At 44.4% G+C, this 22,117-nt stretch overlaps 2 protein-coding genes across 2 annotated transcripts in view; both read right to left on the minus strand.

Moving 5' to 3' along the window:
• Positions 1 to 1,427: 1,427 nt before the first annotated feature.
• Positions 1,428 to 4,439, minus strand: foxl3 (forkhead box L3). The gene is made up of 3 exons (XM_035613877.2): positions 4,150 to 4,439; positions 2,628 to 2,796; positions 1,428 to 2,356 (listed from the first exon to the last, which is right to left on the minus strand). The coding sequence occupies exons 1-3, from the start codon at positions 4,365 to 4,367 to the stop codon at positions 1,883 to 1,885; spliced, it is 861 nt and encodes a 286-aa protein (XP_035469770.2). The 5' UTR covers positions 4,368 to 4,439; the 3' UTR covers positions 1,428 to 1,882.
• Positions 4,440 to 9,279: 4,840 nt separating this feature from the next.
• fam20cb (FAM20C golgi associated secretory pathway kinase b) overlaps positions 9,280 to 22,117 on the minus strand; it is a 47,973-nt gene continuing 35,135 nt past the window's right edge. The window contains exons 4-11 of the mRNA XM_035613615.2: positions 18,085 to 18,177; positions 14,184 to 14,299; positions 13,422 to 13,602; positions 12,948 to 13,057; positions 12,733 to 12,814; positions 12,085 to 12,144; positions 11,679 to 11,829; positions 9,280 to 11,199 (exon numbers count right to left, since the gene is read on the minus strand). Of these exons, the coding sequence (XP_035469508.2) occupies positions 11,083 to 11,199; positions 11,679 to 11,829; positions 12,085 to 12,144; positions 12,733 to 12,814; positions 12,948 to 13,057; positions 13,422 to 13,602; positions 14,184 to 14,299; positions 18,085 to 18,177 (910 nt within the window). The 3' untranslated portion in view covers positions 9,280 to 11,082. The remainder of the gene's footprint in view (positions 11,200 to 11,678; positions 11,830 to 12,084; positions 12,145 to 12,732; positions 12,815 to 12,947; positions 13,058 to 13,421; positions 13,603 to 14,183; positions 14,300 to 18,084; positions 18,178 to 22,117) is intronic.

Raw genomic sequence — 22,117 nt, forward strand, 5'->3', positions numbered from 1 at the left:
CTAAACGAGCGCCGATGCCTAAATGACCTATTTGTGTTTATGATTTACTTTACATTCCCAGTCGCACATCAACGGTTTTCCCAATTTTCCTCCACGTGCACCTCCTCTGTTCTCCCGCCCTGAGCTGCTCATTTCTACCTGGCGTCCATGGTGCACGTAATGAAGGCTAAAAACAAAACACATTCCCACACTCCCACAAATGAGAAAATGTTACCGCGTGTGTAATTACAAGCAACCGGCTGAAGATGGTGGAGGGATTAGGCGGAATGAAACTGAACAGATGGATGTATGGTGATTTAAATAGAGGCCATTCATCGGGATACTGCGCCAGTAGCTACGGCTCCGTGTATTCACTGACAACATAATATGTGCACTGACTTTTTGGGCCTGAGTGCGGCCGCGCTCTCTCTTTAGCTGCCTCAGAAGACCCCATAGCCTCAGAGCACTTTATGCTAAGTTAATTTACCCAAATATATCCACGGCGTGGCGGCGGCAGCGAGCAGCCCAGCGATTCAACATCAACAACTTTGTTAATGGAAACTTGCTGATCCATAAACGCTTGTGCCGCCGCAGACATTTGCTGGGGGGCAGTTCACATATGAATTTTAAAAACCCCACAGATCGATGAGGGGCATTTGCAAAGGAGGCATAAGGTGTGTTTAATTATAATTGCGTCTGGGGTTCGTGTGTGTGTGTGTGTGTGTGTGTGTGTGTGTGTGTGTGTGTGTTTGTTGGGGGGAGGTGCTGCTGTTAAGGCTCACGCGGGGGCCTCCGTATTTAAATAGGGTCACATTTCGGCCTCACCTTGCAAGTGTTGTGGTATATTAAATGCCACTCATGTTAAGTGTGTTGAAACTCCTCTGATGTAGTCAAGACATAATATAAAGGTTAAATTGAAAAATGTCCCTTCAGCAGCACAGGCACACGCCATGATTGATCTCCCCCCGTACGGGTGGGAAATGTTAGACGTCTGTTTCGTTGGGCTTCTCTTAAGTGTGTGAACGCAATGCGTCGTAATAAGGGGCCGACTGGATTAGAATTTAAGTGTCAGTCAATCAGGATTTTGAAAGGTCAATGAAAAAAATTTGCAAAATTTCTGGGCGGCAGGGAGGTGTGAAATTATTGAATTCAGTCAGAATAGGCCTTTCTCACAGAAAACACACAGGTTAACAATGGCTCAGATCTGTGCTTTATGATCATGTTGTATGGAAATATGAAGGTATGTCTCTACGCATTTAGTTTCAATCAAGCTCATTTTCATTTTCCTCAAAAAAAATCTGAATTTTAAGAAGAGTTTAAATATTAAAGACCAGAAGATTGACAAGCTGAACAATTGTCCTGACACTAAATAAAACAAGGGAGCAGAGGACAATCATATGACCACATCCGTCATTAATCAGAAATAAATCTGAGAAATGACACGAGCATGAACATAAATTCTCCTTTTATGAAGAAAAAACAGTTGAAATTCGACAGATCCAACAAATGGAGTTTCATTTTACTCAATCTGATGCTTCAAGTACCTCTAATCACATCTTATTTAAATGCTCACAGCTCCTGGGTATATACATATATTTATATATAGAGAGAATACTGTAAACCTAGTCTATGTCAGCACTGGACACTGCACAAACAATTAAATGACAACATGAACACTGTACTGTATTGTTCACATTTGATCTCTGACAGCGTGAGGACTTTTTTTTCCATCTAGAATCCATCACACTATACTGTACCTTTTTATTTTGCTCCACATTTTTATTTTAAAGTCAGCATTAATTCCTCTTGTGGAACTTCTCTTGTCTGTGGACGCGCTTAAGCTTCCCAGTTTTTTGGCCAAGGAACCAATTCAGTCTCTTCTTTCCTTTCATCTTGTTTTTTTTCACAGAGTCCAGAAGTGCAGGTTCAGGTGTTGGGACTCCAGAACATGTACAGGGGGCCCGGTGGGCCCTATGTGCACGGGGCCGTGGGAGGATCTGAACCCAGGCAGGGGCGGGTCCGGAGTGGAGAGGATGTAGTCGATGCTAAACTTGATCTCAGATTCCGGTTTCCCCGGCTGGGTGGGATTTGCGATGAGGTGATTCTGCTGCGGAACCGGCCTCGGCCTGTCAGGGTTCAAAGGGCAGAGGGCGGAGTCCGATTCAGGGTGCCCGGCTGCAGGTGCGTGCCGATTGCTGTGGCCCTCCAGCGGGTGGAAGGGGGTTTCTCCAGAATCACGGAGGCCGATTTTCATGTTCCTCCGGCGCCGGCGACGCCGAAAGTTGCCATTTTCAAAGAGGTCGAGCATGGATTCACAGCCAGTGGCAAAAGTCCAGTAGTTTCCCTTTCCCTTCTCATTGCCCTCTGTCCGAGGAACCTGGGGAAATGTAAAACATAATTGTATTAATGAAGAAATACATTATTCCTACTAGGTATTGTAAAAAAACAAAAAAAACACTATATTACTATTTTACACTATTTTATTACATTGCTAATGATTAAAAGCTAAAAAAGCAATAACTATAATAAAAACCAATAATATTAGTGACTAAAATAATATAAAATTCAGGCCAAAATCATGTAATTTGGCAGAAAAACCCCTTAAATTTCATGTTGAACTGATATGATTCCCCAGTTTGTGTCTTCACCTTGATGAAGCAGCTGTTGAGAGACAGGTTGTGTCTGATGGAGTTCTGCCAGGCTCTCTGGTTCGAGCGGTAGTACGGGAACCTCTTCATGATGAACTCGTAGATGCCCGACAGAGTGACGCGCTGCTCGGGGCTCTGCTGGATCGCCATGGCTATCAGGGCGATGTAGCTGACGCACGCGGACACAGGTGGAAAGAAAAGAAGACATCAGCTAACAAATGGTAAAGGAGTTCAGTCGACTTCAACCTCATTGCTCGGGGTCTCACAGAAGAGGAAAAACCTCCAAGAACTCGTTTAGAGGGACTACAATTATACACATGACAGGCACAGCATAATATTTCTAATCAGTCCCTATACACAACTTCAGCATTATATACTACAGAAGACACATCTTTTAAAACCAAGTAATATACAGTTTTGCTTTCAATAGAATTATAATAACAACTGCAAAATCTTTTTTTTTTAAATTCTGTTGTCACCAAAACACAATATACTGTATAGGAAAGTGGTGACCCGTCCCTTTGCTACAAACTGGGATTGCAAATTTAACGAAGGTGACAAACTCTAAAGGGAACCACTTCTGTTATAATTCATGTTCTACATGTTACATGCTCCGTAACAGCACCGTATAGGACATCTTTTTCTGAATAACTTTAAGTCTATGAATTAGAAATAAATCCGACCCATGAGGAACAGACTGTTAAGAAAAACAAAAATCCAATCAGACTGGATTTAATTTCAGGATCAGAAGAGGTGAAGCTGTGCAAAACGTACTATCAACACCGGTCACAGATATAAATTGTCCGTTAATCTACTGACTGTAACCGTGTTCTTCAGAACCCAAATAGTAATTATGTGTAATTTTTTTTGAAACTTGTCATAAGTCCAACATTGTGTTCATAAGAAATTCTCATAAAATTAGGGCAAGTCATGAAGTTGACTCATTAAGGTGATAAAACATAGTTGGGTATATGTTTTGAAGTATTAAAGAGAACCTCATACAAAACATCGAGGCAACATTTTGCTTCAATCTCGGCTACTGAAAATTCATATGTCGTATCAAAAAATATGTAGAATAGTGATTAAATAATGTTTTCAAATGAGAAAAAAACCACAACAAAAAGCGGATATCACTTTTTATTTACTGTTTAGTACTGAAGCTGAAGGGAAATGACAAACTGCCAAAACAAAAGTAAAAGCTATGATTATTAATATTTTTTAAGAGATAAAACATATACAGTATAAATGAACTGAATTGAACTGGGCTGCCATGTAAAAAAAATTCAGATTTTCCTCAATTGAAAGATTTTGATGAAATTCTGTCATACTCAAATGAAAAGATTGATTTGACACTTTTGAGAGTAAAAGAATATCTAAGAAAGTTCTGTGTAATCATTTAGGTTTTAAAGGCCATCAAATGTATTTATCTAGTGAGCAAAACTGATGTAAAACAGGTGAAGCTAAACAGACATAAATAAGTAGATCAATGACTAAATGGATGAATTGAAAATTCCCCCCATACCTGTACGCAGGTCTACACATTTTCTTCTCTTCGTCCGTGCTGGAGGAAGGGTATCCGTCCCCATCGTAGTTGAAGCAGTTGAAGGGGTAGTGAGCGTTATCGAACATGTCGACACTTGGAGGGGTCACACGTGTGAACCCGGCTGTTTGGCTCCTCTGACTGTCCCGGCCCGAGCCCAGCAGCAACACCCTGCTCCTGCCGCCCTGCTGCGCCACCATGCTCTGCTCTGCTCTGCTCTGCTCTGCTCGGCTCTGCTCGGCTCGGCTGACACTCACTGGCGGCTCTGCAGATGACGGCTGCCCCCTCCAGCCCCCCTCTACCCCCCCCTCGTCCCAGCTGCTCTCCAGGAACGGCTGGAGGTCTCCGCTCTCAGGACCACCCCTCCCTGAGCTCCTTGAACTCTGGGCCCTGGAACCTGTGCTCGGCTGGCACGACCTTTTTGTTTTTGTTTTATGGAAATGTCTCATCTTGTCTGTTTTGAATTGGGAAAAAAAAATGAAGTTATTCTACTCAGTAGAATCAATTTTGTACATATTCCAAGAAGTGGAGAAAGACCTCGGCCTAAAATGAAACTTACATTGGGGAAGTCTTCTCCATTGTGGCCAAGGTCCTGCAACTTAAACATTACCAGATATGAGAGAGATCCCTCTGAATGAATGCGTACCTGGAACATTCCAGGGCTCTTCTGTGTCGTACAGTTACAGTGAAATAAATCGTAATATTCCGTCAGGCTCCTGCCACGCCCTCCGCTGCTATTCTTAGTGAGGCGAAAAACATGTTTTCCCCCTTTTTAAGTGTAGAGTAAAAATGTAAAGTCGAGCAAACAGGAAATGCTCGAGTGCACAACCCGTGGCCTTCAAGTGCTTCACAATGGCTCTCGGCCCAGATGAAATAGCTGTCGGCCTGAGCAGGTTAATGTTGTTCCTGTTTGTATTTTTAACAACACACAGTGACCCTGGGCCGTGGAGTCTGTTGGCCTCGGATGGTTTTGATCAGTTCCAAGGTGTGTGTGTGTGTGTGTGTGTGTGTGTGTGTGTGAGAGAGAGAGAGAGAGAGATGTATTATTTGTCTATTCTGCGTTTATGTCACCGTGTGGGAGTTTTAACTGTGACCTGTCAGGGGACTGTAGGGGAACATTAGCCTATAGGCTAAATCTGGTGAAATCCATTAAAATGGTTAACATTCATGTTTGATATTGTGCATGAAAGAAATGTTACCATTTGATGCATTTCACAAAAAAAAGGCCATCATTGTTGAATCCATGATCCAATCCACGTTGTCCCAAAGCAGGCCAGATATGCCACATGAAATATATGAAACATAAGCATCTATCAGGGCTGTGTGAGTTAGGGGTGGAAGAAAGTGTTCAAGCATGTCAGTGTATCTGTCACTGTCGGAAGTGCACAACTTATAGAGAAGAGCCGAGTAAAGCAATTGAAGGAATGTGAAGTTGAAGTTTTGAATCTTGGGATTCTCTGGTTATTGATTAGTTATTGATCATGACACTTTCATTCCACAAGTGTATAAACCTTCCAGCAGTTAACTACAACAGAATCAGAGCAGCAGAGGCCAAAACATAAACCTCTGGTCATGAATGAAAACAAAAATATAGCTAAGGCTCTTGGATCGTAAGTATTGACCGTGCCAGTCGCATTGCTGGTTCTTGTCTCATTTTCAGGCCCGTGCAGAACTCCACTCAACAACCCCAGCTTCTTTTATATCTCATATCATCCAAATCCCAATCTGAGAATGCTTGTGTGTCACTTGGGTTCCTCGCTGAGGTTTTACAAGGTCTCTCCAGAGCATCAGAACATGTTTTCGCAGAGTGAGTGGATCGGCGGAGTTCTCTGCAACTTGCACTCAACTAATCTGGTCCGGTCCAGACAGACTCACAGTAGCAGCCCGAACCTGAAGCGAGTGTGCGGGACATAACCGCTCCTCTCCTCCTCAAGGATTCTGGGTGGTCCACTGTGCTCACAGGCCGCCTTCATGTTTTATTTTGCTTCTTTTTATAGCCTAATCTCTCCAACTGTACTTAGGCCCAAACCAACAAGCAAGGTCCTTTGCATCTTTGTTTTCCTTTTCTCTCCGTCAACTCTTTTGGGGTGTGTGCGCGTCCACTCTGGCAGACGTGTAGTCAACAACGGGAAGTTTTGCAGATGCTATCTATAATGCTCTGTAATGGCCATAAATTGTTTCCGTGTCTATAAAACAGGGGGATGTGTATTTTGAAGGGCTCTTAACAGGGCAATTGGAGGACTCCCGTGAGGCGACAAAGGCCGGGAAAACAGCCCGAGGTCTGCCAGGCCTCTGTGTGTGGCCCCGCTGGTGCGGGAGGCGTCTATGGAGGCTCCCCACTGCAGCGACATGGAGACATTGAAGCAGTGCTCGGTTTATTTCTGATTGGCTAATGACGCATTGAAGTAAAATGACTAATCTAATATCACTGGTGTCTTTGTCCTTCCAAAAACTATTCAGATATTTTTTTTCCTTTTTGTCTGAAATTTGGAATTTGATCGATGTAACAATTTATGCTGTACAGCACTGTTGCCTTCACTGACGTTATGTTGTTTAGGTATATATATATATATATATAAACATATATATATACACACACATATATATATATATATATATATATATATATATATATATATATATATATATATATATATATATATATATGAATAATTGCATGAACACATCTAAATATATTTGAAATTAAATGATATAATAAATTAAACTGCCAATGTGAATCAGCAGATACAGTAAAAGAGCACTTTGCAGGTTTTACACATCAAGTTCAGTTTGCATTCTTTTTTTTTTTTGGCATAAAGCCTGAATTTCAAACAGGGCCAAGTGGAAAAGGCCAGAAAAAGATCTTATGAGGAGGTTAAAGTCAGGATTCCCCAGCGTCTGCTGCTTTAATTTGGACCTTTTCAATGTTTATTTATGTTATTTTTTCTAGTGTTTATTCAAATTAATGGAGGGAATCCCAATTCTAAACCAGGAATCGTTAAAAAAAAATGTGATAAGCTTATTAAATGTGTATTGCTTAGGTCAGACTGTCCATCACTGTGTAGTAATAAGTAATAGTTAAAGGTAATGACGTATTGCCCAACGATTTAATGGCAAAATCGTGCTTACATGTGATGGATCAGTAATGAAAATCAAAAGTAACATCATAGTAACACTCTTCATTGCTACTGTTCTTTTGCCAATTATACTGATCATACGATCAGATGTTTTCCTTTTTACACCAAGTGATTCCTATACTCAAGTTAAAGGAGCTGAATGGCTGAGTACCACATTACTGAACCGCTCTGTAGTATCTGAAGCCATTAAACGAGGACAATCCCAAAAGAAATGCTGAAAGGACCTGAGGTGCTTCAGCTGTCAGGACGACAACAGATCCCTACGAAACTGTAAAAACAGGAGCAGAAGCGGTGCGGAGGAGGAGGAGAGGGGGTCACCGTATCGGGCTGGTTGGAACTGACATCTGATAAGCGACTCTCGTCTCACTCCCATGACGAGGCTTCCTCCGGCGTCCTGTCTGCGGCCGGCCGCGGTGATTACGGCCCTTAGTTCTCCTCTGGTCGCTCTCTGTGCCTCTGATGGTTGTCTCAGACACGGCTTCCTCCATTCATAGCTCTGTCTGCCCATGTGTGTGTGTGTGTGTGTGTGTATGTACATGCATTTATGTAAACCAACCTCGTAGCTTTTTCCGCAGGCTGTTCTGTGAGGAAAGGTTATCAAAACACAACAGCGTGGTGGGAACTGTAAACACGCTTGTGCACAGAGCTGGGGCTGAGGGCCATTTCCCTTTGCACCGTACTGTGCAGCCATATCCTCCGTGTCAAACGACGCTGGACGGCCACAGATCAGAGCCCCCGAACAGAACCTGTGTTCACCTGAGCATTTTTTTATTTTTGTACTTTTTTTGCACCAATACTAACAATATTCTGTCTTAGTCGGTCTGTTGTGTTTGTCTTCATTAGAGCCGATAGCATATGCATTCTAATCTTATCTTTCCCAACATAATACATCTCATAATTGCTATGTGTGCGGCTGTTTAAATTGTGACAGTAAAATATTTTTTTGCATACTTACAGACTCAGATTTTCAAATTGTTGTTGTCAAAAGATGTCATATATTGTTGCTGAAAAAAACCTATTTCAGGCAACAAATAATTATTTTATGCTGACTATTTTTATACGTTTTTAAAATGTCTGTAGCTTGACATAAAATTATGAAAATGAAAAAAAAAATTAACTAAACATTGGATTGGCAAAAATCTTTCTATTTTATTCATTTATTATTATTTTATTTTTTGATATAAACCAACACTGTTATAAAATAATCTCATAAACAGTACATGTTTATTTGTGTCTCACCTCCAGGTCTGTATTCACAAAGGGACGTGGTTTGTTTGATTATTTCATGTGAGCAAAAGCATATTTCACCAATATGCTAGAGCCATTGCATTAGTAAAACTACATATTCATTTCAATTGAAATATATAAATCTATATATTATTCTAAAGCCCTGGAAGTGTATTAGTGTGTCAAAAGGCCAACTGTGATCATTGGGAGCTTGTAACAGACTTAGACTGGTGTGGCAGTTGAACTGTCGTCTGAGGCACAGGAGGTCGAGCGAGTAGTCCACTAACCAGAAGGTCGATGGTTTGATCCCCGGTGCCTCCAGAGCACGTGCCAAAGTGTCCTTGGCCAAGACTCTTAACTCTTAACTTAATGCTTAACCCTGACGGCTGTCAATGTATGAATTATGTGTGATAGAAGCGCTGTATGAATGTGTGTGTGAATGGGTGTATGTGACTTGTACTGTAAAGCACTTTGGGTGGTCGAGCAGACCAGAAAAGTGCTATGTAAATACATTCCATTACTGTTGAAGGAAGGAGGAAGCTCTTGTAATCCTTTCTGGTCACCAGTCAAGGTCAAACGGGGTCAAAGTACTTCACTGAAGTCAAGTTAGAACGAAACCCACTCAATATTGTCCCCAAATAAACAGGTTGTAAGATGTTGATTTTATCTTAAATAACCATAAAAAAAAACATACTAAACATATACCAATGTACTTCACCTCCTAAAGAAAACATAGAGGCACTAAAAATATTCTGCTCTTTTTTGTTTTATTGCACTTTTAACCATGATGCAAAGAAATGAACAATAAAATCCATAGAAACAACGAGTTGGATTAAAAGAAGAAGAAGCACTTTCACTTCAGGAACAGATCATCTAAAGGTTCTCCGTGGATCCACCCATACGTCCATACAAACTGTACTGACCTTGACACGGGACAGTTAAAAACTCAGTCTGCAGAATAAAAGTCGTATGGAAACGGATGGGGTCAGCACACACACGCACGCACGCACGCACGCACGCACGCACGCACAGACACACACACACACACACACACACACACACAGACACACAGACACACACACACACACACACACACATGTCGACCTCCATTAACTTATCTCGTACCTGGGAGGAGTTCAACCCTCTTCCACTGTGAAACCACACATTCAAGTATTTCTATCATTGCACAGGCACTAGATTTTCTTCCTACTATATATATTAACTCGTCGTGGACACCAACAGCTCAGCTATCAGCTGTTTGGCGATTGAATGAAATTTACATCCTGAAAAATAATCTCTCCACAACAGCAACATCTGGACATCAAATATATTACAAAGAAACAATTATAGAAAAAAAACTAAACTATTCGTGTCACATTTGGCTCTCGGTACCAGAAACCTAACCTCATGGCTGTTGCATTGAAAGAAGCAAAAACAGAAGAAGAAAAAAACCAAACAGTAGTTGGAGTAAATGTTGAGGCACAGACTTGCTCATCTGAATCTAACAAGTACTCATGGGTGACTATAAACCAATTTAAAAGCAGGTTGATACCTGGAATAGGCTGAAATATGGAGAGGGTTCATTTAACCGAGAGGCACAGACCTGGCAGCTGCACTTGCACACGCTCAGTTTGCCCTCTTCTGGACAAATTAAGAAGTACACCTCTCTGATGTCGATTCTTACGAACGGGGAATAAAGGGTGTTGTGTCAATAAATATGAATATTTAATAAATACTCTCTCAAGGACATTTATGGGCAAAATTAATGGACAATTCCAGGAGTAAACCTGCACTCCAATCAAATCTTCCGATCTCGAAAAAACCAATGGTAGGAGCTGAAACAGCTCAGCAGAAATGAAATATAAAAAGAAGACACAACCCAATAAAACATTCTGCAGCAAAACTCAGAACAACATTTTGATAATTAAGACAACAGGAAGTCAACGCCCCTCCTCCTCCTCCACTGTGAATGTTCGGCCGAAACACTTGCATTACCGACGACACTTTGAAACACATAACTCAGCATGTGAAGAGAGCGGAGGGGAGGGTCCGGAGATCCTTCACGAGTCCCTCAGAATTCACTGAATTCAAAAAGCAAGGGTCCTGAACGAGACAGAGAGAAGGCGCCTCTCGCGAGACCGGTTTGGTGATGCTGCGGTGGGTCAGTGGGTGCGTGGGTCAGCCGTGGTGAGACTTATCCTACACTAGAGTCAGGGTCGGATGTTTTAAGGAGTCTAGGTGACGTGGGGCGCTTCAGTTCTGCGCGGGACCCCAGATCCGTCCGAAGGGTCTGCGACATAACCTGCGTCTCGAGCTTTGTCAGAGTCCAGTCCTATCCAGCAGGCCTCTACTTCCAGACAGCTTATCTCAGACAGGTGGGCTTCCCTGTAAGTTCAGCGCAAATCGAGCCCTCTGAGGAATACAGCGCACATGGAGCTCATCCGTGTTAGTTCAGTCGAAGAGGAAGACTGGATCTGCTCAGTCAAGCCTCCTGTCTCCAGGAGTTCAGTTCAGTTCCATCCAGCCGCCAGCGCCCCCCCCCCGCAGACAGCTACCTCCGTCGCGGGCCTGTGTGAAAGTGGTCTGTCCCTCGCTCCACCCGGAGGTCGTCCTCCACCACGTAACCGTAGCCTTCCTTTTCGATGCACCCCGACAGCACATTCAGCACCTATGGTGGCACAAGGCAAGCGTTTTTTTTATTGTTTTGTCCCCATTAGAGGTCAAACCGGGTCCCAGCACTCAACGGCCTCTTAAAGAGACACTGAACGGCAGCTCAGTGGGACGATTTGTGTCACTCTCATGTCTGCACAGTGAGCTGCCGTTTAGCGGCAGCTAAGGACTGGGAAAAAAGAGGAAGCAGGGAGTAAAGCTCTGTCTATAGCTGACAAAAGCACTAACCCTGTATGTTTGACAATTCCATTAAAGTAGAGCTCAGCAAATGATCATTTTCAGTGATCATTTTTCTTGTGAAATCAAGAAAAACGGAAAGATACTGAATTTAGAATCACAGAGGACCGGTGATTTCTTGACAGGCAAACTATTAACAGTGCACTTCCCCGATGGATCAATTGTCTAATTGTTTTGGCTCTAATTTAATGATTCATATAATAATGATAGAAAGCTTAAAAATGGGAGTGAAGCACTGACCTGGCGTAGACGTCGGTCCATGGCATCCAGGTGTGGCTGGATGAGGATGGGACTGAGGCGGTCCCTCACCAGGGATTCTGCCATGAGCATGGACAGCTTGTATTCTTCCTTAGCCAGCAGCTGCAGACGCAAGTGGGTCGACTTCTTCACTCTGAGGAAAGAGAGAGCGGCCAGGACAGAGAGAGAGAGAGAGAGAGAGAGAGAGAGAGAGAGAGAGAGAGAGAGTCAGCCTCAGGCTCTGCAGGACTGATGTATGTCAATACAACAGATCACATGTAATTTCTTGTTTATATGGTAGACTGGGAGGATTGTGTAACTGTATCAAGATGATGTTTTGGACAATTGGAAAGTTTATTAGTTTCACAAAAATACAAAAAAGAAAAAAAGAAAAAAAGGGGGTCCTTACCTGCAGCACTGGGTCAATGGCACCAGAATGGAAATCTCATCGTGGGAGTGCTTCCCAAAGCTGGAATGAAAAACAGAAATAGACAGGTTATACTACATGTGATCCCTGAGGGGTATTACATTTTTTCCCCATGCTGTTGAACAACCTGCGGGTTTGAGTATGAATGTTGTGCTGCAGCTCAGACACCTATGTTGTCTTGACTTGACATGATTATGAAGTCATCTGAAATGCACGCAAATCGGCATCAGCGTACACAGCAATCACATGCATTTTTCTTTTCCTCAAAAGTTGGTGAAAGGATGGGACACAGGCCAAGATAGAACCCATTACATTTTGGTGCACATCCGACATAGGGGCAGATTTTTCATCATCATCTTCTTTAACATTGCGAGATAGGATGTTTTTTTTTACAGCTATCACAGGGAATAATGCTCCGATTTTGATGGAAGAAAAATCAGGCATTTTCAGTGGACTGATATCTATGAAGCTTGATTGACGTTAAGGGGACTGTTTGGGCCTCGTCGGAGGTATCCGCTCTATTTGTCATTTATATGGATGTGCAAACACACCAACGCTAACGGTACAGGTATAGAAGCATGGGAGCTGCGGACTTCTGAATGACAGATCATATTAGAAGCTGTGGTTTACCCTCGGCCGTTGTCCAGATGGATGATGAAGGTCTCGTTTCCAAACTTTTCGAACGTCTCATAATGGTGGCGATCCATGTTGCCTGTGTTTGAACAGTTCAGGAGGAAACACAAACAAATATGTGTTAATGTGTGCGTGGTGGCTACTTATATCTTACAGCAGAGACCTCTTTTCATCGTTCAGCAATGGAGGAGATCCGCCGCTCACTGACTCACCCATGAGGAAGTCGAAGATGGTCATGTCCATGATGTCCAGCAGTCTTGTCCCACTGTCATAAGGTGGAGTCTGTTTGACCTCCTCGCAGTAGTCTGGGTCCACCTCCCATCTGAAGAGGTATCACACAAACACCTTTCTTAATCGACTGGAATTCTCCCCCCCTCCCCTTTTTGTTTTACACATTTTCTTCCTATTCATTGTTCGTTCTGTGATAAAGAATTGTGAAAACAAGCTGCGAATGATTGTTAAAATCATGACAGGATTGCAAACAATTGCTTTCTTGCATGAGAAGATGTGTACAGTTATTGTACTTGGATGTCGGTCAGCTCTGACACACTGATCTCTTGCCCAGCTCTCTTTGACTCATTGCCGCTGGTCACTGGCAGTGCATGCCACAAATGCCCTCGGAAACAACCGGGACGCCGCAGTGTATGCTTCTGTCGAGGTGTCCGCATGCGGGATGGATCTCTTACTCGGCCTTCTTGCGTTTGTGGTAGGAGCGTCTCCACGGGTTCCTCCAGGTCTTGCGTTTGGCGAGGGCCAGGTCGGGCAGGAAAGCCGCCAGGGATCCTTCTATCTGGTCCGGCTTGCCACACAGAGCGTGCTCAGTGGAGCAGTAGTAGGAACACTCTCCGTAGAAGCACACGTTGTTGGCTGAGAAACAATGAACAGGAAATTCTAGTGCGTTTTGGATATTTGAAATGTGACTACACTATTTTTGCACGCCACATATACTGAATGGATACTTTGTAAGAGATCAAAAACACCAGGGGACATTCAGTGACGTGTATAAACTGCTGAAATCGTCAGTAATTAGAATCCCAAGTGTACAATATGTAGAGCAAAAAGTTGCATCGCTGATTAACTGTAGCACTTTGGTGCAAGCTAAAGCACCCTGATAATACTAATCCCAAATGAATCCCCTCGTAGTTCTGGGGCACTGAGCTAGCTTTGCTCAACATAATGAGCAAATGAATCCATCCAGTTTTGCCGGGGCTTTTGCAATTTGAAGAAATCGAGGCCTGCGCGGACAATGTTTTTAATATCGTTTTATTACTGAGATCATCAGATAAAATGAAACTGAAGTTTGTGGAGCAAAGTGTTTCCAACTGCTCTGTGTCACACATAACAGCAACTAAAAGTTCTTGCAGAACTGATGTGTTGGATTTTTTTTTAACAGTTATGTTGGCGTGTGCAAAACATGTGTCAGGGCATCTCTTTTTTCCGCGGCGTACCTGGTGAAATGAAGAAGGTCCTCCAGAGCTTCTTGTCTCGCGTGACATCTCGGATCTCCTTCGTCATGTTGACCAGCCTGCCGGCCACAGGGGGCACGCGGCGAAAGTCCAGGATCCTACAGGACAGAGGCAAACACTGAGGGGTTATGTTCCGTCTTTGAAAGGAAAATAATTGAGGCAGGGGAGTGCAGGGGGAATTGAAGGGGGGGCTCGAAGGGAGAGACGTGAGGCAAAAGATACTGCGTAAAAATAAAAGGTGTTAGTTCCTTGCAGGTTGGGCCGGAACATCACTCTCCTTCTTGGAATCATACCTCAGTGAAATCTGAACTGTACAGACACAATACTCAGATCTTTTAATTCTCTGTTTTACACCTCCCCAGGTAATCAATATTGCTCTTTTATCAAGAGTAAATGTCCATAAATATAGGCTCAGGCTGCTCCCGCGACACACCTTGCACTTCTCTCTCTCTCTCTCTTGTACATATAAATTACACGACTACAACAACCAGTCTGACAGTGCTTGAATACAGCAGTATATACTGCACAGCTGTCTCCCCCCCCCCCTCCCACTCTGAGTCTGGCTCTGTCCGAAGTTTCTCCCTATTAAACAGGAGGTTTTCCTCCTGCTGCGTTTGCCAATTGTGGGCGCTGTTGGGTTTCTCTCACTCTAATAGTTTGAGGTCCCGACCATAACACTCAATAAAGTGCTATGAGATAATGCATGTTGTGATTTGGAGCCGTATGAATGAACTCAACGGGATGGAATTCAATTCTGTGCAGAAAATGCTCTTTATAAATCCAGGACGTGCCAACTTGTCCTCAGTATCAAAGCGGTCGAGTGATAATTGTCCATATCCCCACAGGTACATGTGGGGATATGGACCTAACAGCTTCCTAACAGCTCATTCAGCATTCTATTCATGGGACAGTTTGCCTAAATGAATAGAAATACAGGCTAAAAAAAAAAAGTGGCTAAGCAGAGGCTGAATGTGGAGAAAGAATCTGCATCAGGAATCAAAGAGTCGCAAATACAGAAAGATAAGATAAGATAAGGTAAGATAGCAGAAATTTAAAAATCAATAGGATATTTCCAAAATTTATCATATAAATACTTTATACAGAGCAGAAAGGTTTGCTTTCAAAATAAGACACATTTGTAGCATTATGGACTACAATGCCATCGGTGGTTTTGAATTATTGGCTCAAATTACACCCTGGAAATTTATTTGACGTATTTTGGAGACAGAATTTCCCATCAAATGTTTTGTATGTACGACTCTCTACTACTACAACTACTTATTAATGTGAGGGCAAACTCAAGATGGGACTCAAACCCACACCGCCTGTCACTGACAGCAGGGGGCACTGTGACATAAGTGATGACTCTTACAATTACACGGCATGGTGGTAAAACCTCCCGGTGGTTTGTGTGTGGCTGAGATTTCACACCAGACGCTTCTTTAACTTCCACACATGCGGCTGGTTTAATGTCCTCCACGGCCAAAAAACATCCACCCATTCTGGGAATTCATATGTTTGTTCCACTTCTTAAGCCCACAGTGATATTGTCTATGCATTATTTGAATATCTATGTGTATGTAGATGGAGAAAAAAAGGTTTACGTCTTTTTTTTAATGGCAGATACCGTGGCTGCCTTCCCTGTGTGCGTGCCACATGCCTGTGGCCCCCTGCTGTCAATACCATCCGGCTACAACTCTCAGCTCGGGCTCTTTAAAAATTGATGCCCCTGACAACACCTAATGGCCACGGCCCGAGGGCAGAGAGACACGGGAAGAGAGGCTGAGATTAAATATGGAGGCAGGGGAACGGTGTCTGAGGAAAAAACATGGGGAAACCAAGTGGAGAAAAAAAAAAAGAAGCCAAAAGAGCCGGCCATTATTCAGGAGCCCCGTGGTACAAATGATGCCGTCATGTAGCACGGCGGCGGGTGAAGTGAGACAGATGCACGCGGTCATGTGTCTTTCTTCCTTGCTGTCAAACACACACGAGACGAAGCACAGCGAAGCGCCGTTTGGCCTGCCGCCACGCTGAGCCAAGCGGCCAGGGCCTCGCTTCAGATTCCTCGATAAACCTTATTCCAGCACTGGCCGCGTTAGACCTGTGTCATATTCAGGGCGGGACGGCAACGTCTGCTAGGTGCCCTGCGGAGGGAATCGCCACATTCGCACGTTCACACCCTGCTGAAAAAGAGCACATGACCACAGTGGGTCTCGTGGATTCAGCTGCATAGTTCACTACTTTGAGGTCATATTGCGCCTCGTGTTGTCTTCATATTTGCCGACTACCTAATGCAGCCGCACCGATCGCACTTTCCCCATTTAAATCTAATCACCTGATTAATGAAGCTTGAAGCGGTGTAGCCTATATATAATGAAAGACAGTGTCTCTGCGTGGGTATTTGTGCAAGTGCCGCTTTAAAAGAGCCTGTGTGTGTGTGTGTGTGTGTGTGTGTGTGTGTGTGTGTCTGTTGTCCCCCTGGGAGGCAGTGTAGCCCAAGACTATGCACCAGCAGCAGCAGCAGCAGCTCTGTAGCCAGGCTCTAATTTAGAACAGACAAAATAAGGGGAAAAAATAAAGCGCTGCTTTTGGCAAACCCTGCCTGACTTATATTTAGAATGGGCACAGGGCCTTTCATGCCTTTGGTTTCCTCCTCTTCGCCTTAACCCACACATATGCCTGGAGTGTGTGAGCACATTCTCGTGTGTGTGTGTGTGTGTGTGTGTGTGTGTACAGAGGAGGACCAGATGTGTTGCAGACTGGTGTATGAAGCTGCTGCTAATGCAATTGCTGCTGAACTGTGTCATTGTGCCCGAAGCAAAAGCAGATTCAACATCACTTGCCTCTGTGGGCCCATTGTGTGTACGCATGGATGTGTGTGTGTGTGTGTGTGTGTGAGTGACCTCAGCATCATCTGGTATCACCAGCATTCACACTACAACACAATCCCCCCCCCCTGCTCACAATTACACACACAGCCACAGTGGCGTCACCTTGACTTTAACGGCAACAGCGCCGCGAAAAACTCATTGCTTTCCGTCGTCGATCACAGAGCCTCGTGAGCATTTTCTCTTTTCATTAAAGTCTCTCCAGCGGGCAGGCAGGCCGGCCATAAAGTGTTAGTCTTGTGAAGGCAGTGGAGTCAGAGAGCACGGTGGCTCGCTACGAAAGGGAGGCTGCAGTCATTGTTCAGTCGGATGCAAGCTGCGGGAGGGAGGCATTCATTCTCTATGACTCATGGCCTCTCGGAGCTCACGGCCTCCGCCGCACGGGCCGAGCTCACGCCGCTCGCCGCGTCTGAAAGAGAGACGAGCGTCTGAAGGACAGCCACGGAGAAAAGGAGAGGCAGACGCGGGTGCACGGAAAATATCTGGGAGCACGCGGACGCCTTTCATGCACAGAAGAGATATGGGTATGCCTGCAGTTGTGCCAGCACACACATTCTCTATCAGAATGACTATACTTGAGGGGACCTCAGAGACACATACTGTATGTTAAGGCTTTAAAACACGGGTGGACACCTCGGGCCCTTCTGGTAGGACGTTCTCTAGGAACGTAGAGGCAAACTGGCAATCAGGAGGGAACAATAACCTGCAGGATACTGTTATTTATGAATCATTTCATTTAAATATTTGTTTAATATATTGAATCAATAATTGGTTAAATAATCAAATAATATCTGTTGAACCAAAATGGGCTATTTTTAGTGTAGTTTTACTTTATTCAGCTTGTTTGTTTCAAATCATCATCATCCTTAGCACCTTAATATTATACAAGACACACACGCTGACACACACACACACACACACACGCTGACACACACACACACACACACACACTCAAGCACACACACATCCCCTCGAACAGGTTTGTTTTCACCTACTTGTCCAGGTGGAAGGCAGCAATCTCAGCGTTGTGTCTCTCAAAGTCGGAGAAGTAGAAGAAGTCTGGCGGAGTCTCCTGCTCCCGGGTCTGCCTGCATGAGCACAAGGAAAAAAGGCTTAGAGGTCTGGTTCAACTCCGGTGCGAAGCCAAGGTTTCGACAGTCAGCAATGATGCCAAAGGCACAGCGTTGACCACACAATGCAGCATGGCATATTAGAGATGCTACTACGATTGATTTTTCTTCTACGTCAAAAGGGGGATTTTCTTTTGACTACATAACAATCGATAGATGCTTAATTTCCGTTAAACCAACTCATCCATTAATCGACAAATCCTTCCATCAATTGATTCAATGTGAGGTGTCTGTTTCGGCATTTCCCGCGATGCATATAGCAGCAGAGTTCACACAGACTGGAATTCCGTATTCCTTGTGAATACACATTGACACAGCAGCAGCCCCAGCTGTACAGCGGTGTACCTAATACTGCAAACTGCATTTGTATGGAGCCAAGACACAATGAAGCGGTGCCCTTTCCTCACAGAAAGGCCCTCGTTGGAGTCGTTGAATGGGGCAACCCGGACAGAGAGAGAGAGAGGGACAACTCAAGGTCAAAGACCTTGCCTCCTGAAGCGTCCACTCCTGTTCTCGATCTGTACCTATTTCCGTCCGGCTCTGATCCTTCCCTCCCAAAAAACTGCTTTTCGCACACATTCTGCCTTAAAGCTCTTACTGGAGGGGAAAAGAGGCTCTTAAAGGCTCAGAGCCCAGAGCTGATGGAACACGGGCCGAGGGCGGGTGCAGCGCAGACAGGACGGGCTGGGGTAAAAAAAAAAAAAAAAAAAAGTCGAAGTCAAAAGAAGTGGAGGTGAATAGACGCCCCTGAATAGGTGCTGGGTATTTCAAATATGTAAATGTCTTTGAAGAATACAAGGAGAGCGGCGCAGTCCATCATCAGCTCTTTCCTACAGAGGAGCCGAGTATTTTTAATCATTTTTCCTTCCATCCACACTGGCTCCTTTGCTTTTTTCTTTCTTTTTTTTATTGTCAACAGTAAATACTTTCCAGGAAGGCAGTGTGTAATGATTTGGACCGCAGCCTCTGCCATTTCTGTTACAGCTAGCTGAGGGAGGATGAGAAGAATGGAAACTATCTTGGCAAGTTCTCTGTCTCTCCCTCTCCCCCCGGTCCCTCCGGATGCCTCTCACTGTTTATTTCACTCAAAGTCCTCTATCTCACCTCCTCTGCCTCCCTCTTCCCTCACGCACAACTGTTTTTCTCTGCTTTTCTTCTGTGCATCCAGGGCCTCAATACTTAATATCTGCCTGCCTCACTCCTTCCCTCTCTTTCTGTCTCTGCCTCCTTCCTCATTCCATCCTCTGATCCCTGCCTCAGCTGGCTGGCTGCTTGCGACTCCGCAGTCATTGACTAAAAACAACACGGAGCCCGGGAACACGCGCTCATTCGCTAAAAAAACCCAACTCAATTTCCTCCTCTCTTTACTTATCACTCAGTGTGTCTTTGTCTGATCTCTCTACATCCTCCTTTTGACAGGCAGTCGCACATTGTACAATTGGGCGACCCCAGTTAGCAGAAATGATGATGGGGATGATCAATTTGTGTCGGAAATTAGCCTTGAATATTGTTTTGAGCTCATCGGAAAGATATCTAGACAATCACGATCAGCATCAAAATGTAACATTGGCTGTGTCATGGCAACCTAAGGTCCTCAGTCTCCTTCCTCTCTCTCTCTCCCCCCCCCCCCCCCCTTTCTCCAGCTCATCCCTCACTCCTGAGCGTCCGTCCCGGCGCTGCCAGTTAAGGCCGCCGAGCGCCGTCTGTTGGTCGTATCGCTCCTCTTCCTCTGGATATAGCCTCGCTTCAGGGACGCAGCTCTCGCAAGGAAAAACGATGCTGACTTTGGAGGCGGAGAGCAGGGTCTATTTACACCAGCGCTGCAATGGGACAATATCGTTCAGTCCGGCATACGACGTGAATTCATTTCCCGCCAAATTCTGCAAAAATTAGTCTCAGATGAAGGATCGGCCTCTGAGAGACACAGAGTTTGGGACAAACCTTTGGGGGTGAAGGGAGTGTGAGGTGGAAGGATTAAAGTGAAACGCACTGCAATCGTTTTGGAGGAACAGTGTGAGAGACTAAAGACTCTGAGAAATGGTGACCTATTGACCGTGGCTCGTTTCATGGCAACTTCAAAGGGACTGGTCAATATTTCGGGGGGGGAAAAAAACATTTATTTTTTTCTTCCCTGCCAAGAACGAGAGGAGACGATCGATGCCGCTCTCGTGTTTGCGCGCTAAATATAAAAGCAAATATAAAACCAGAAGTTGGTTCACTTCGCCTAGCGTATGGACCGAAAAATTTGTTCTGTTGAATACACAACAAAGCAGTGCAACAGTTATGTTTTTTTTTTATATATTACGTTTTTCATTTTCAGTTAATGTGTTAACATAAGTACAAATCCTTTTCTTTGGTAGCTTATGATAAATTCATGACACAATTAATACGTGAACTAGTACATATTTTTTTTTGGTGTTACATATAGTTAGTGTAGGAAACCATTGTCTCTCTAGCTACCAACCAGCTGTAGCTTCATGTTTAACAAGCTGCTTTAAGACACGTACTGAAGTCAGTATTCCTTACATTTAAAGGATTGACTATATGCAAGTAAATCTGGACAAAAAAAATAAACAAAACCAAAACTTGTTTCAACTGCCATCAAGCAAAAAAACTGTAGGCTGTGACATGAAATTGAATAAAAAAATAATGCATTTGCTACGTTCCTATGAAACCCAACCCCTTGACATCTGAGCAACGATTAGCAGTGATTTCCAACACTTTCTGGGATCATGTTGGAAAGGAAAAAGAAAGAAAATCGAATCGAGTTCACAAGGGAAAAAAACCCAGCACGGTCAAACTCAGCACTTCATGACCGCGCTGCCCGTACAGGAGCGTAGTCATGGAGATCTCTCGACGGATAAGCACGAGCAAACACCCTAGTGCAATGATTCATGCTCATTCGGCCTTAAAGAAATCCACGAGCATACTTCACATAGTCCTTCTACATAGTTGTCTCCATATGTGCGGGAAAAAAACAAAACACAATAAGCCCATTTGTTCCTGTTCCTACTCTTAAGCTCAAATATGCACCAAAACACATCTCAAAGAAATGTGCTCGGGGTACGTGTTTTGTGTCAGTGCTCGCGAGTAGAAGTGAATGGCGATGTGAGTGGGAACCCCGTGAATACAAGCGTGTGTTTGAGAGAGAGATATGTCTCGGCCTGTGGGCCGGCTGGAGATGTGACTGCTCCGATGCTCTCCTTTCAATGAATGCCAGCCAGGAAGCAGGAAGCCCGGATAATTACCGTGATCCACGTCCGATTGAAATGTCAATAAAGTTATTTAGAGCATGGCATGGCATGACAACCCCCCCCCCCCCCCCCCCCCCCCCCGACCGGGAGAGAGGACGAGCAAAGGGAGGGAAGGGAGGAAGAACCACGGAAAGGAGAGGAGATCAATGTGACAAAGGTCCTGCTGTTAAACGGGGGAGAATAACCAGGGACAAACTGCGGTCGATGGTCTGTATGTGTTCTTTGAACTAACAAATATGCAGCTGTTAGGTGTTACGTAACATGTGTCTCTGCGGCCCGCAACGGGAGCACCTGTCTCTATCTCGAAACCCGAGCGTGGTCCGATCACGCTGCTATGAGGAAGCTGCAGGAAACATTGCGTAAATGCACCACCACATGCTCTTTAGATGCTCGAGTAGACCGTGCGCACTGAGCCCAGAGACAACAGAGAGGAGGGCAGAAATATTGGCGATACCAAAAGAGCCACAGTCGCTCCTCCTCGCTTTAGACTGCGTGTTCGAGCTTCACTTTTAAAATATTTACAAATCCACGGCGGATTTCTGCGGAGCGACGAGCGGAGATCATGCAGTAAAAGCTGCCAGATGGAGCACACATTTCTTCTCCTCCCCAGTACGGCACAGTAGAACTGCCAAACGCCGTTCTGC

Source organism: Scophthalmus maximus, chromosome 16 (assembly GCF_022379125.1).
Source record: "Scophthalmus maximus strain ysfricsl-2021 chromosome 16, ASM2237912v1, whole genome shotgun sequence".
Taxonomy (NCBI): Eukaryota; Metazoa; Chordata; class Actinopteri; order Pleuronectiformes; family Scophthalmidae; genus Scophthalmus; species Scophthalmus maximus.